Raw genomic sequence first — 14,597 nt, forward strand, 5'->3', positions numbered from 1 at the left:
GTAAAAAAATGACATTATACTGAATGGCGTTACTGAAGGATTATGGCGTCTAACGGAGGAAATATGATGATTGATAGGAAATGAGTAAATGTGGTAATTATATAATTGATACTTGCGTTTACGCTTTATCGTGCACTGGGCTTATGTATTTAGCAATTATAGAATGTTTTATCTCTAATCACCTTAAGTTATGCAGTCGTATTCAGAATTTCAAATTAAAATGAGCGTCAATATTTTTTAAATTAAATACTAGTACACCGCCGTATATATGAACCATAAATAAGCATATAAATTTTAATTTTCTAGTAAATATTTCAAGCATGACTACGTCACTTGATATTTGCCAAAAATTTGTCTAAACAGCCAAATGCCAATGTCAAACAAATATGGTAATGCTTTTGTCGAATATTATTATTATTATAAATACACATGTGCTAATAGACACTGTCAGGTGGCACACAAGTCCCAAACAATTGCAAAATATAATACATAAAACCAGACAAACACAGATCTCTTTAACAAAACAAGTGAATCCCCATCCCATTTACAACCATTAACCAGCAAGAAAAAAAAGATACATAAAAAAAAATTAAGCTATAACATATAATACCATACACCACACATAAATCAAATTTTTACATATATACCTTACATCTATTCTTAAAAGTATACACTCTGTTAGGAAAGGGCTCGAATATTTTTGCAGGTAAGGTGTTCCACTCAACAATTGTTCTATTTAGAAATGAAAATTTTTTTTTATTTGTCCTCTGTGCCCGGCATTTTACCTTAAATTTGTGATCATTTCTGCCTATAAAATTTGGGTTCCCCGCCTCTTTCCTAAGATCTGCCCAAGCTTTCTCCCCCTTCAAAATTCGGAACATTCCACAAAGTCTGCTTACTTTTCTTCTAGATTCTAGAGGTTCCCAGCCCAGCGTTTCTAGCATGTCAGACACACTCTCCATCCTCCTATGCTTCCCCAGTACATATCGGGCAGCCTTTCTTTGCACCTTTTCCAGTTTTTTAATATGACCTTCTTCATGAGGGTCCCATACAAGAGAAGCGTACTCTAAAATTGGTCTTACTAGGGTCTGATAAGCCTTCTCCTTGGTTGCTCTAACGCTCCCTTTTAGGTTTCTCATTACCGAATGAAGAGTTTTGAAAGCTTTCTTATAGATGTACTCCACATTTAGCCCCCACCCTAAGTCCTTAGTTAAATATACACCTAAGTATTTGACAGTATCACTTCTAGGAATGACATTTTCTGAGAATTTATATTCCCTATGGTTTCCATTTACCTTATTGCTAAAAGTGATGGATTTGCATTTGTTAACATTAATGTCCATCCCATTTTTTGTCACCCAATCAGCCATTTTATTAATGTCCCTCTGAAGTTTGTCACGGTCTCTGTCATTTTCGACTTTCCTGTAGATAATACAGTCGTCTGCAAAAAGTCTTAACTGAGAATTAATATTTATTGGGAGATCATTTATATATATTAAAAACAATAGCGGGCCAAGTACGCTTCCTTGTGGGACTCCCGATGTTACCCTTGCTTTTTCAGAATACACTTCTCCTAATTTTACCCTTTGTGTTCGACCTTCCATGAAATTTCTGACCCAAGAGATTACTCTTCCATCTGTGTGTAGTGGCAATTGGCCCATCTTAAGCATTAAGCGATCGTGGTCAACTTTGTCAAAGGCTTTTGACAGGTCGACTATTATAGCATCCACCTCTATTCCCGCATCCATAGAGTCGAACATTTCTTGGCAGAACCCTAATAGCTGAGTTTCACAAGAGTGCCCTTTTCTAAAACCGTATTGGCGACTATACAACCAATTCTCACTCTCCCACAGGCCCCAGAGATAATCAGCCATTATCTTTTCTAATAGCTTGCATACAACTGATGTCAAGCTTACCGGTCTATAATTATCAACTAGTGCCTTATCTCCTCCTTTGAAAATTGGCGTAACATATGCCTCCTTCCAAGCATTTGGCAGGGCATATATTTAGAAATAAAACCTGAGAATGTAAGCTATGAAAAAGTATTTCCAAATACGTACTCGAGGGTGAGATTTTGAATTATCCGGTGATTATGACATCCTCATCAAGCACTTGACATGAATGCCACTTAGATCATGTAAAGTTAAATTTACTTGCTCTATAAGTCAGCCTTAATTTGACCCTTGCGTAACACTAATCCAGAAGGAAATGTTCGAATTACTTGTAGTGGTTGAGAAATCGGCAGCTACATTTCTATTATGCCACTGAAATTACATGATCGCTTTCTTATTTGAAAAATGTTATTTCGAAATCATGGATTTCTTTCCAGGATCAATTTCACACCAACTAAACTTAAAAAAAAAACTATTCGAACGTAACACACGTTGAACCTAAATTCTCAAATTGAGAACGCCAAACAAAGAGTAAAATTCAATGTTCGCTCCATGTGTTTCCGGTATATACCGACTCCTAAATTTTGCAAAAAAATTCTCACTAACCTAATAATAGCTCTTATCATCTAGAATTTCCCCTTTCATCCGTCTCAGGTGCTCTATAATGAGGGTAAACAATTTTCATTTCCAAGTTTCACGCTCCACCTTGCAAGGAGTGTGTCGCTGGATGCGTTCACTACGAAGGCAAATGAGCACGGAAAATGCTAAAAAGAACTCTGTTGCATAAATAAAGACCTCATTACGGAGATTCAAAATAACTATCAGAAGAGTACCTTACTTTATCACTACTTCACCACCACCAATTGGATCTAAAATATTATGGGTAAAGAAAGAGGGACTGTGAAACGGAAAGATGTGAAACGCCATTTTATACGCAGATGATAAGAAATCAGCATTTTAAAATGTACACCATTTAGAGTCGTTCAGAGGAAAACCATTTCGACTCCTAATCTAGCAAGTAGTAAATTTTATGTGACTCATATTACAGTCTTGGATAATAGCTATTATCACTTTCAAGTAATATTAAATTTAAAACTATGAACGTGGGAAGCTTTTTGCACCCTGAGTTGCTTTTATTTTATCAGTTTTATAAACTATCTACCACACTAACCTAACCAAGTAGCGGTATGCGTTGCGGGCAGTGAATCTCTGGCTCTTCCTGAACCATCCCCTGCCACAAAACCTATTGCCGGCTTCCAGCTTACCATGTACTCGTCGATATTTATTCTCCTCGTGTGATTTGTACGCGACTTTAATGGCTTGCCTACCCAGGGCTTATATCATTTTCCTCCCCCAACCGATTCCTCATCAATCACATCTCTCCCTCCGCACCTCCCCCTAAAACCGCCCTGACGCCATAAAAGAATGAGGCACCCGGAGGTGTCTGTTTGGGAGGGGGATTGAGGGATGCTGGGGGGGGGGGGGGAGGGGAAAGGGAGGCTGTTGCTCTCGCAATTATCCAAAGAGTCGGGAACGCCTCACCCATCGTTACTGCGTCAAACTCTTTTCAAACGCTCCCTGATTGTTCTCCCGTGCGTGGTCCGCTCCTGAGTTCGCGTCAGCTGGTGGTCGGAAAAGGTTTTCGCCGTTCAACGACGCGGGGGTCGCGACAGAGTACTTGCAGGGGGGAGAGAAAAGAGGGAGTTTCAGGTGGTTTTTGGGCGCACGAGAAGCCGGAGGCAGGCGGATTTTCGGGGTGCGAGACGACGAAGATTTTAAAGCTTTTAACTGTCGTACGCAATGTCTGATTCGAAAAACGGAATATTTTGGAAAAGGCGACGTTCATGTGTCATCGGCGATCTAGAAATCACCAGTGCCCACCGTGATCCAACATCCAATAACATCCGCAATCTTAAATATCCTATTCTTCCACCTTCATCTTTATTTTCAGCCTTGCACAAACGAAATCTTTGGTGGGTGTGTTTTTGCAGGTGTACATACATATATACAAACACAAACATATATATATATATATATCTATTATATATATATATATATATATATATATATATATATATATATATATATATATATATATATATATACAAGTGTGTATAAATATGTACGTACACATTTAAATATATATTCATAATATATATTTATTTATATATATATATATTATAATTCTTCAAAATGCCAATAACCCTCCTCAAGTCGATATCGATGCCTCAAGATAGTTGAAATGCTTTCGGCAAAATGTGATGCCGAGTTTCAGAATCATAACTTTGACATCACGCAAACACGATGCACTTTTGGGTGGAATTGCGAGGACCGAACGGAAATAGCAAAAATAAGTACATTGAAGTCGACCAATCACACCAACCTTCCGTTTCAGTCTTTTGATGACGTCACATGCACTTTTTAATACTTGAAAATCATATATTTTTGTCCGCGTTGCAGTCCAAGGGTAGACTAGGAATAACGATGGGTCTGCGCGATGTCCGAATTTCGGCATTTGATGTGATGTGCCGCGTGCATTGGATATATGATTTATGGATATCGACATTAAGCGGATTTTACGAATAAGTGCATACTCTGATAGTATCATTGGATTTCATATCTAGTACATATACTCTTCTATATGAGTAATGTATCGATCGATCGGATGCTTGGATGGAGTATCTGCTGCTTTCTTGTTGCCTTCCTTAATACATGCCATTATTTTAACCAAGTTGTTCGGCCTAGACTAGAGAGAAGCTTTTGCAATGTACTTATGATGTATTGGTTTCGCTGTTTCAGCGTTAAAACCACTGAAACAATGCAGTGTTAAAAATGTAGGCACGATCGTTATAGACGATATGTTGGAAATTTCGATAAAACTTGATTAGTTACAAGTGAGTTCGTCTTATTTCAGGCTTGATTGAACAGTGCTGTCTCAAATGGATCCATTACATCCATATATTGTGCCAACTGCATTTACATTATGAGCGTACGGATGAGCAGGAAATTTGACTGGGATCGTGCAGAGCGTTTTTTCATTTGTGTACAGAGGCTATATAACTTCTAAAGAAATTTACGATAACGGTAATTTATACGTGACTTGACATACTGAATGATTGATATTCTCAGCAGCTCGTTTTTACGCCTAAGTGATCGACATTTTAAATTGAAAGTCTAACCAAATCTTAATACGGAGCTTTGCGTGTCTCATGGTTAGTATTACACGTACGAGGTCTGTTCAAAAAGTTTCGCGAATTTTGAATTTCCGCGGGTTACGTATATTTGTTTTTTGACTTTTTGTGTGTTTAGAGTGGTACTTATGTCTCTCACTTACGCCGAAAAGTTCGGTCGTTTTGAATGTTCCGTTGATTGTTGACAGCTGTTTTGCTTGGACGTGATTTGGCTTGTCTTCGATTTTTGCCTGTTCAAAAAAAGGATCAAAGAATCTGTATCAAATCTTGGTTGAAAAACGAAATTAAGTGTGCGGACGCATTTCAAATGTTGACTTTGGTATATGGAGAAGCTACCTTGGACCAAAGCAAAGTTTATCGGTGGATTTTCTCAGAGGGCCGAGAAGATGTGAACGACGGGGAGCGTGCCGGACGCCCGAGCACGTCAACAACAGACGGAAACATTGATGAAGTGAAAAAAATAGTATGACCAATCGTCGAATCACCGTTAGAGAAGTTGCTGATGTCCTAAATACTACCTTGATCAAAAAGTTCCCGGAATAACCACCGTGTGGCGCTCCCATCGTTCCGATTTGAGTTCTCTTTTTTTGTTAAATTGGTACATCTGTTGTTGATATTCCCTTTAAATCTTAGTGTCATAACTTGACATTTGCAAAAGTTACGTAGCCAAGAGTACATCTATCTCTGTGTGTGTTGGCGATTTTTTACAATTGCAGAAATGGATTTAAATTTGCAACAACGAACTTGTATTAAATTTTGCGTAAAAAACGGATTTAGTGGCGCACGGACGTTGGAAATGTTGGAAAAGTGTTTCGGCAACGATTCTCTAAAAAAAACGGTCGTTTACCAGTGGCACGAGCGGTTCAGAAGTGGTCGTGAGTCAATCGAAGATGATGAACGCAGTGGCAGACCATCGACATCGAAAGTCGGTGAAAAAATTGATAAAGTAAAAGAAATGTTGGTCAATAACCGCAAATTAACCATCAGAGAAATAGCGGAGGACTTGAACATTGCCTATGGATCCGCCCAAGACATTGTGGTTAATGATTTGGGTTTCCGTCGTGTAGCAGCAAAGTTGGTGCCAAAAGACCTCAATTTCATGCAAAAAAGAGACCGTGTTGACGTCGCAAAAGACATGATTTGCGAGGCTGAATCCGATCCCACATTCATCAAAAGGATCATTACTGGAGACGAGACGTGGGTTTATGAGTACGACACGCAATCCAGACATCAGGCAAGTGAATGGCGTTCACCAAACGAGCCGAGACCAAAAAAACCACGTCGTTTTCAGTCAAAAAAGAAGGCAATGCTGACGGTTTTCATGGATTACAACGGTGTAGTGCATCATGAATTTTTGCCAGAAGGCCAGACAGTAAACAAAGAGTATTATTTGGGCGTTATGAGACGTTTGCGTGAAGCAATTCGCCGAAAGAGACCAGAAATGTGGGCAGAAAACTCGTGGATTTTGCACCATGATAACGCACCGTCGCACAGTGCTATCATTATTCGTAATTTTTTGACGAAAAATGCAACAAATACCATCCAACAGCCACCGAATTTCATCTGATTTGGCTCCCTGTGACTTCTTTCTGTTCAATCGAGTTAAAAAACCATTACGGGGAACGCGTTTTAGCAGCCGAGAGGAAGTAATGGAAAAATCGCAGGAAGCACTGATGGACATACCGAAAACCGACCGTAACTTTTGCAAATGTCAAGTTATGACACTAAGATTTAAAGGGAATATCAACAACAGATGTACCAATTTAACAAAAAAAACAGAACTCAAATCGGAACGATGGGAGCGCCACACGGTGGTTATTCCGGGAACTTTTTGATCAATGTAGTATATCGATTGACTCGTGCAATTCGATTTTTACCAATGATTTGTGCATGACTTGGGTCGCCGCGAAATTTGTATTTCCAAAATTGCTCAATTTCGACCAAAAACAGCAACGGATTAACATTGCTAATAAGGTGTTGGACTCGGTCTCTGACGACCCAAATTTGCTCCAGAGGGTCATAGCTGGTGATGAATTATGTGTTTCTGATTATGATGTGGAAACTTAAGCTAAATCATCCCAATGGGAACTGCAGTACAAGCCTAAACCGAGAAAAGCGCGCCAAGTTTGGTCGAATGTGAAAGTTTTGCTTAAAGTTTTCTTCAATTGCAGGGGCGTGGTGCATCATGCCACAGGGTAGAACGATAAATAAGGAATGTTACCTGCAAGCTATGCCCAATGTGCGCGAACCAATCCTCCACAAACGCCCGGATTTGTGGAATAACAAAAATTGACTTTTTGCGTCATGACAACGCCCCTGTTCACACATCGTTACTTGTGCGCGAATTTTTGTCCAAAAATAGACACTAATGATGTCGCAGTCACTGTATTCCCCAGATCTGGCCCTTAGTGACTTTTTTTGTTCACGAAACTGAAGGGGCCCATGAAAGGATGATGCTATGCTACGATTGACGAGTTTAAGACTGCATCGAAGGAGGAGCTGAACAATATCACAAAAATGATTTTTTGAAGTGCTTTGGGGATTGGAAAAAAAGTTGGCACAAGTGTATAATATCTAATGGGGATTACTTTGAAGGGGGCAAAATAGATATTAATGAATAAACAAATTATTTTTGAAAAAACACAAAAGTCGCAATACATTTTGAACAGACCTCATATACTGACTTGGTTTTTTGTTTAATTTTCACTTCTGGGTAGGTATAAATAGTCTATTATAACTCCGTGTTAGGGACTGAAATACAGTTAAACACCTAATTTATATATATATTATAGATGAAGCCTTAGATGCTTAAAATTCCTAGAACTTAGTTCCTAAATAGGATATTTTACATGAAAGAGGAGAGTAATGATTTCTTCCTTCCATAATCAATATTTTTGATTGAGGAACGACATGAACAAACTTTAGAATGAAAGTGAAAATTTGATCACTCGGGTTTTCCATAGAGGGTTAAAATGATTCCACTGATTTTATCATCCGCATATTGTGAATTATACTTAAGTGTTTTATGAAGATATGTAAGTAATCACTTATGCTTCACGCCTTTCGGTTCGCAGAATATTTGCAGGCGTTCTAACGTGCTTAGAAGTTGGTCGAGAGCTGATAATGATTAGCAGACAAAACTCACTGAGTCGGAAAAATCATGGCTTAATTTCTTTTGAATAATTAGCTGTCGAGATCATTAAAAGCTGTTATCAATCTAAAACGAGGCTAGAAGTTAACCGTAAGAGCTACCTCAATTATGCGTTTAGGATTATTACAACGATGAGGATTGGGCAGATGTTCCCTGACAAAATTCGCAACAGAAAAATATCTGCCTCTAATTTCTTGATAATTAACATTCAACTTTGCAACTTGCCACTGTGAGGGTCGATGAACCCGAGGCAGAGGTTTCTTGATTGTGCCATTTTCAGTGACCGTAAATAGGATACAGGAATTGGGGGAGGAAGGAAGATTTGGAGTTAATGCCCTCCCGTCTCGCCATCGGGAGGCTGCGACGCTGTACCTCCTAATGAGATTGAATGATGCGTCACGATGACACGCAGAATTTCATTATCAGCATTTCCCTCATCTGATGTTGGATACGTCCCTTCCCTCAACACACCATCTTCATATTGAACCACCTACACCTCTCTTTCTCTTCTTTCTCCCGCAGTGCATGTTCCAGTCCTGGTACATCACGTGCGACATGCACTTGTTCATCATCTCGCCGCCTATCGTCTATTTGCTCTGGAAGAAACCACTGTTTGGCAAGATCCTCTTGTTGACCGTCACCGTCGCTTCCATGGTGGTCTCATTCCTGGTCACGTACACGAAGCGCCTGGATGCCCTCCTCCTGCTCTACATGAAGTAAGTGAAACTGTGAGGGCACGCGACCCCTTCAACTCCTCCCATCCACCTCTATTCCACCACCCCTCCCTCTCCCCTCAATCTTCCAAAAATTGCCTCAATTCCGTTTTGTGCAACGTCCCAACCCTGGTCGCGTGCGCCATGGAGGTGGGTTATACTCACTGGATGTAGTCCCGCGAGGCCTTTCCCAAGTGGGAAGTTTTATTTTTCTTACTAATAGTCCCCACCGGATTTTCACGTCCCGCTTACGTGTGAGGATTCGTGACGTCGAAAATCAAGGTTTTCTTTGATCCTCGTCCACATGCGGCCTGAGCAAACGCACTCCTCTTTCAGGGGAATGAGTGGTTTGGGAATCGAAGTAATATTCACCAAGTTTCTTTCTTACGTCAGTGACTCGCTGATATACAGATACGTGCGTCGAGACACTTATAATTGTCCAATAACACAGACATAAGCCTGTGCTTTGGAACAATTTTCATTACGATAAATTGACAACTTAATTGGATGTCTCAATCATACTTTACGCATTTTTTTCTTTCTCACTTTTTATTTGATGTCAGCAAAATGTTTTTATCGAGTACCTCCGATTATTTGGACCCATGTGTCATCGCATCCCTGAAAACTGTATGTGCATGCTTATTTTTTTCGAACTCTATGCGAAAAATATTTTATAAATAAGTGTTCACAGACTTAGGCTGGTTATCCCACTCCTTTGAAGGTGTCTAAAGCGCCTCAGAAATTCTCAAATGTGCTTTAAAGGGAATTAAAAAAAATTCCCTTTTACATAATTGTAAATATGAATTTAAAAAAATATTATATTAATTATGTATGTATAAACCATAAACACAGTAATCAACCCGACAGTCGGTTTGATAGGTGATGGTAGAGTTCCCCCAGTACTAAGCCTGGCAGCGTGTAGAATTCACATATTAGGGTAGGGGGGACGGGTACCAGGAAAACCTATTACCCAAAAAATCAAAAACTTGGGTGGAGCTGAGGGTGCCCCGAGAGGCTTACCCGGTCCTACGGTCAGCGGTCCAACGCTCTACCCCTGGACTACCGCGACTCACTGTATATATATGAAACTATATATATTTATATAGTTTTATACTCAAATATATTGAAAGCTTAGACTAAAATATTTGTGCACAGAAACACAGAGAAAGGGCACTTATATATCTGTGTGAATTTTAGACAGCCCGGCCGTCACCTTCAGAATGCCATTCTCAAGGGAAGAGCGGAGAAAATATTAATGGAGGTATGAGGGGGGAGAAGTAAGGGACGAATAGAAAAAGGACTAGGGGGTTGGAGGAAATAAGTAGGCGGCTATTAGATGGATGGTTTCACTGGGCTGAGTTGAGTCCGGGAGGTTTAACTGACTGCAACACCCAGATATGCGCCGTCGCGCGTGTTCTCACCTATATACTACTTACAGATTCACGAAGGGTATCAATCACCTAAACATAAGCAGTCATCGAAAAATTGATCGTGGAAAGCAGTGAGGGTAGGGATGGGATGATAGAGGAAGGTGGAAGACTCAGTGGGGCAGCGATGGTTATTCACGTGGAGGGAAAGGGTGATGGTGCATTCACCCACGTAGGAGACGGGGCAGAAGTTACAGGAAAGCAGGTGGCGAAGAAATTACTCTTGGGTTTGAATTTGGTAGTTTTGAGGTTGCTGGTCGAAGAAGAAGGCAGCATTTGCAGCGTGGGCAGTGAGGGACGGAGAAGAAACAGAGGGGCCCTCAGGTGGTCTTGTGGACTTTACGATGTCTCGCAAGTTCCACGGGCGCTTAAAAGAAACGGTTACGTGAAAGTAGTGATGAGGCGAAAACATTTTGGGCGGTTTGGTTTGGGAAGAGGCTTGGGCGGTATTGGTTGAAATTTTGAGGATTTTATTATTCAATTAATGTTCCGGGTACCCACATTTCCTAAGAGAGTCGTGTAGCTGGTACATGTATTTTTGTTGAGATAGGGTGTTGTTCCAGAGACGGAGACCACAGACTGAGAGTGAGAAAAGGATGTAGTGATGGATGGTAGCTCTTGAAGTGAAGGTATTGTTGGTTGTTGGTCGGTTTAATGTGAACTGAGGGGTTAAATTTATTATCCTGGAGGTGAATGTCGATATTGATGAAAGTAAAGTTTAAATCAGAAATAGATGAAGTGAAATATACCGAAAAAGAGGAGTTAAGAGAGGAAATGAAGTTGAATAAATTTTCAGGTTCTTGGGACCAAAGGAGGAAAATTTTGTCAATATCCACTAGTCGCCTACATATCCCCTCTCACCCCGTTGTCCATGAAACATGGTCACTGAGGCAGGAAGATAGGAGTAGATTGGAGATATTTGAAATGTCGGTGTGGAGAAGATCGTAGAAGGTAAAATGGACCGAAAGGAAAACAAATGAGGAAGTACTAGGTATGGTGGGCGAGGAGAGGGGTTTATTGGGAGAAATCCTAAGGAGGCAGGAAATATGGATTAAGGGTGTATTGATCGGCAGTAGAATGTTGAAAACTCTAATAGAGGGGAGAATTTTAGGCAAACGAGGAAAGGGTAGGAATAGGATAGGGATGCTGGAGTGGATGAGGGAAGGAAGGAGGTACACAGAAATGAAGAGGGACGTGATGTAGAGTGAGTTGCTGGATTGTGGTTTGTTATGAGCAACAAAATATTTATTTGGTAGTTGTGTCCATCCAAAACCTACCTTAACTGTTAGATAATTGAAAAAAATGTAGTCATGCGATGATACTTCAGAAAAATTTCGTAAAATTTGGTCAAATGTGCCAGAATTTGGAAGCCCTAAACTGTTTTACTGGTAATACCGTAGAAATGTTACCTCAGAATAACTCTGAATTTATTAGAGCGGCCATTGTTTTACTATTAACTAATCTGGACTATCCACTATTGCATGTAATTCACAGTCTAAAATTACATAGCTGAAATACTATGACTTACATTCCACATCTTTGCATTTGCGTATGCCCTCTTCGGGAACACAAATGAAAACCCGTTGAGCGTTTTTGTGTATTTAAATTCATCTGTAATTCTTAGGACGCAGTCGGTGTGTTGACTGTGGGGGCGGGGGGGTGGGGGGGGGGGAGAAACACGCATTTTTATCTCTCATGCCACCAAACATAGCGTAATATTCAACCTTAAGGTTAATTTATGGGTTGCACACCACCATACCAGCCATATTTTATCAAATATACTACTTATAAAAACCCTACCTCAGCACGCCATTCGACAAAGCGGCGTCCTACCTGTCCCCTTTCGTGAGCACGGTAAAGCGGGGAAATAGGAACACCATTATTTATTCAGCGGTTCGGAATGCACTGAATGCTCCGGGAAGGAAGAAATGAGAGAGAAAGAGGTAGGTGGAATGAAAAAATGTTTTATTTTTCTTCCTGCGTGGAGGGTGGGGGTAAAACGAAACCGAACGTGTTCAGAGACGCGCGCTTCACTACCACGCGAGCGCTTCCAAAGCCTCTCAGATTGCGGACACGGGGAGTCGGGAGCGGGGTTGCGGACATAAAACTCCATTTGAGAAGGATATTTGTGACCCGCGGCACTCGCATCCGTGTGCCGGTAGGAAAAATTGGAAGGGGGAGAGGAATGAAAGGTACGAAGCCGCCTCACGTACGATTTCGTGCGAAAAAATGTAGTGCGTGTTAGCTTGACGACATACTATATAGTATTGCCACGGGGATCTTTTGAGTGCTCAGCTGTACTCTTCGCATAAACCCTGTGCTGGTACTAGGAAAAGGTTGCTTTAGTTTATAACATGCTTGCCTCAATCGCTAGAATTCTCTCCTCTGATTTTAGCTACCTTGGAATTTGATTATTAGAAATGGCATGTTTTCTCAACATATATACAACGACCGGAAAATAAGTGTACTGAGCTCAGGAAAAAAAATTATTACACTTTTACATATCTTAAGCTAATATTCCTCAAAATAGGACCCTTGTGAGTCGATACACTTGTTCCAGCGGCGTTCCCATTCCTGGAACGCTCCCGCGAAGGCATCATCGGGAACCTCTCGAAGACTCGTCGTCGACCTCTTCTCTGCCCTCCACGAACATCTTGTGCCACCGAAAGATCATGTTTCTGGTCATGGCTGACTCCCCGTAAGCCTGGTTAATCATACCGACAGTTTCAGTAGACGATTTCCCAAGCTTTACCGCAAATTCGATGGAATAACGCTGCTCCAAAAACTTCGGCATCGCGTTCCGTGACGTGGGTCGAGCGTGGAGGTTCGCGTTAACAGAGCTCTTCACTACACGACAGCTCAGAGCCGACTACCTTTTTCGGCGTCGCTTGCCAACATACCCCCCTCCAATCGCAGCCCGTCAGAGCGGTGCTGGGCGCGCCTGGAGCGGCGCGCCCAGCCCAGGAGTCAGTACACTTATTTTCCGGACGAACCCTGTATTTGCAATAGGCACATGAGAATGAAGAATAGACAGGTAACTCACGCTGAAGTGAATGGAATGAAACTCTCTGAACCGTAGAATACCTCTGATTATCGGATTAGGATAAGTAAACCTGAGGCCAGCTATTTAATGATTATATATGCATATCATCGGTACGGGATGATAAGAAAAGTTGCAAAACAATACAGATTTCTTTTAGCAATAAGTAGATGCACAAAAGGCACAAGTTGCGTTCAAGTTCCAGCTATCTTATTTTTTCTGAAAAACTACTGACACCAGAAAGAATAAACTTCTCTTACTCATCAACATGACATCCTTAAAGGGTGAACACTTTTGATAATGTCCGTGCGATGAATCCATGGTCGCCGGGAACGCTTATGTAGTGGCTCTTTCTCATTCACTGGAAAAACCAGCTGGCTCGTGGCAGGGGTTGCTTGGTTTATCTTCGTAGTCACTTTGAAATTCGGTCTATTTTGAGCTTTCAAACCCAAGAACGGACATTTTTCACATCCGCGAAACGATCATGGGATGTCTTACTAAACTGACGATGAATTTCGTCGGGTGTTTAAACACGCGTGAGAAGAAAACGAATGGCCCGCTGTTCTTAAATGCTAAATGACGCAAATGGATATGTTAAAAGCACTTCACACTCTAGCGGCAGCTCTGAACACCTCGTGCACTGTGCAGTGTAGTCATCTATGCCCTATATTTGTCTCCGTATTTTAATATATTTCACACTTTCAGGCTTCACTTCGTGGAATTGTTTTATGTCCATATTAACATATTTGGTGATTTTCCACAGACTTTATTTCACAGTACAACTGATCTCACCGACTTGCGGCATCACCCAGTACAACCTGATGAAGCCGCAAGTCGGTGAAACGCGTTCTACTGTGAAATAGTCTGTGGAAAATGACAAACTCTTTTAATGTAGACTCGTATTTTAAGTTTAGGCACATCTTACTATCCAATCTCAGTCCTGAGGAGAAACAATTGGTACCTTTGGAAATTGAACTATCATTTATTAATAGTCTCATCCAAACCTTGACCAAAAAGTAAACTATGAAAATGCTACTGTTCCCTTATGCAATTTTTTCAGTTTTTAATCATAAGACAAGATTCTCTAGGACTTAAAATTAGCAAACTAAATCCATACCTTGAAAACGAACATGATCTCAGCAATTAAGTTTCCAGTATATTAACTTCATGTGTAACTTTATGG

General features: G+C 40.7%; 1 protein-coding gene across 1 annotated transcript in view; it reads left to right on the forward strand.

The window, feature by feature from the left end:
• Positions 1 to 14,597, forward strand: part of LOC139697978 (nose resistant to fluoxetine protein 6-like) — a 107,877-nt gene that overhangs the window by 43,138 nt on the left and 50,142 nt on the right. The window contains exon 8 of the mRNA XM_071596832.1: positions 8,757 to 8,950. Coding sequence (XP_071452933.1) covers positions 8,757 to 8,950 — 194 coding nt within the window. The remainder of the gene's footprint in view (positions 1 to 8,756; positions 8,951 to 14,597) is intronic.

Source organism: Hetaerina americana, unplaced genomic scaffold, assembly GCF_022747635.1.
Source record: "Hetaerina americana unplaced genomic scaffold, ioHetAmer1.1.p SCAF_8, whole genome shotgun sequence".
NCBI lineage: Eukaryota > Metazoa > Arthropoda > Insecta > Odonata > Calopterygidae > Hetaerina > Hetaerina americana.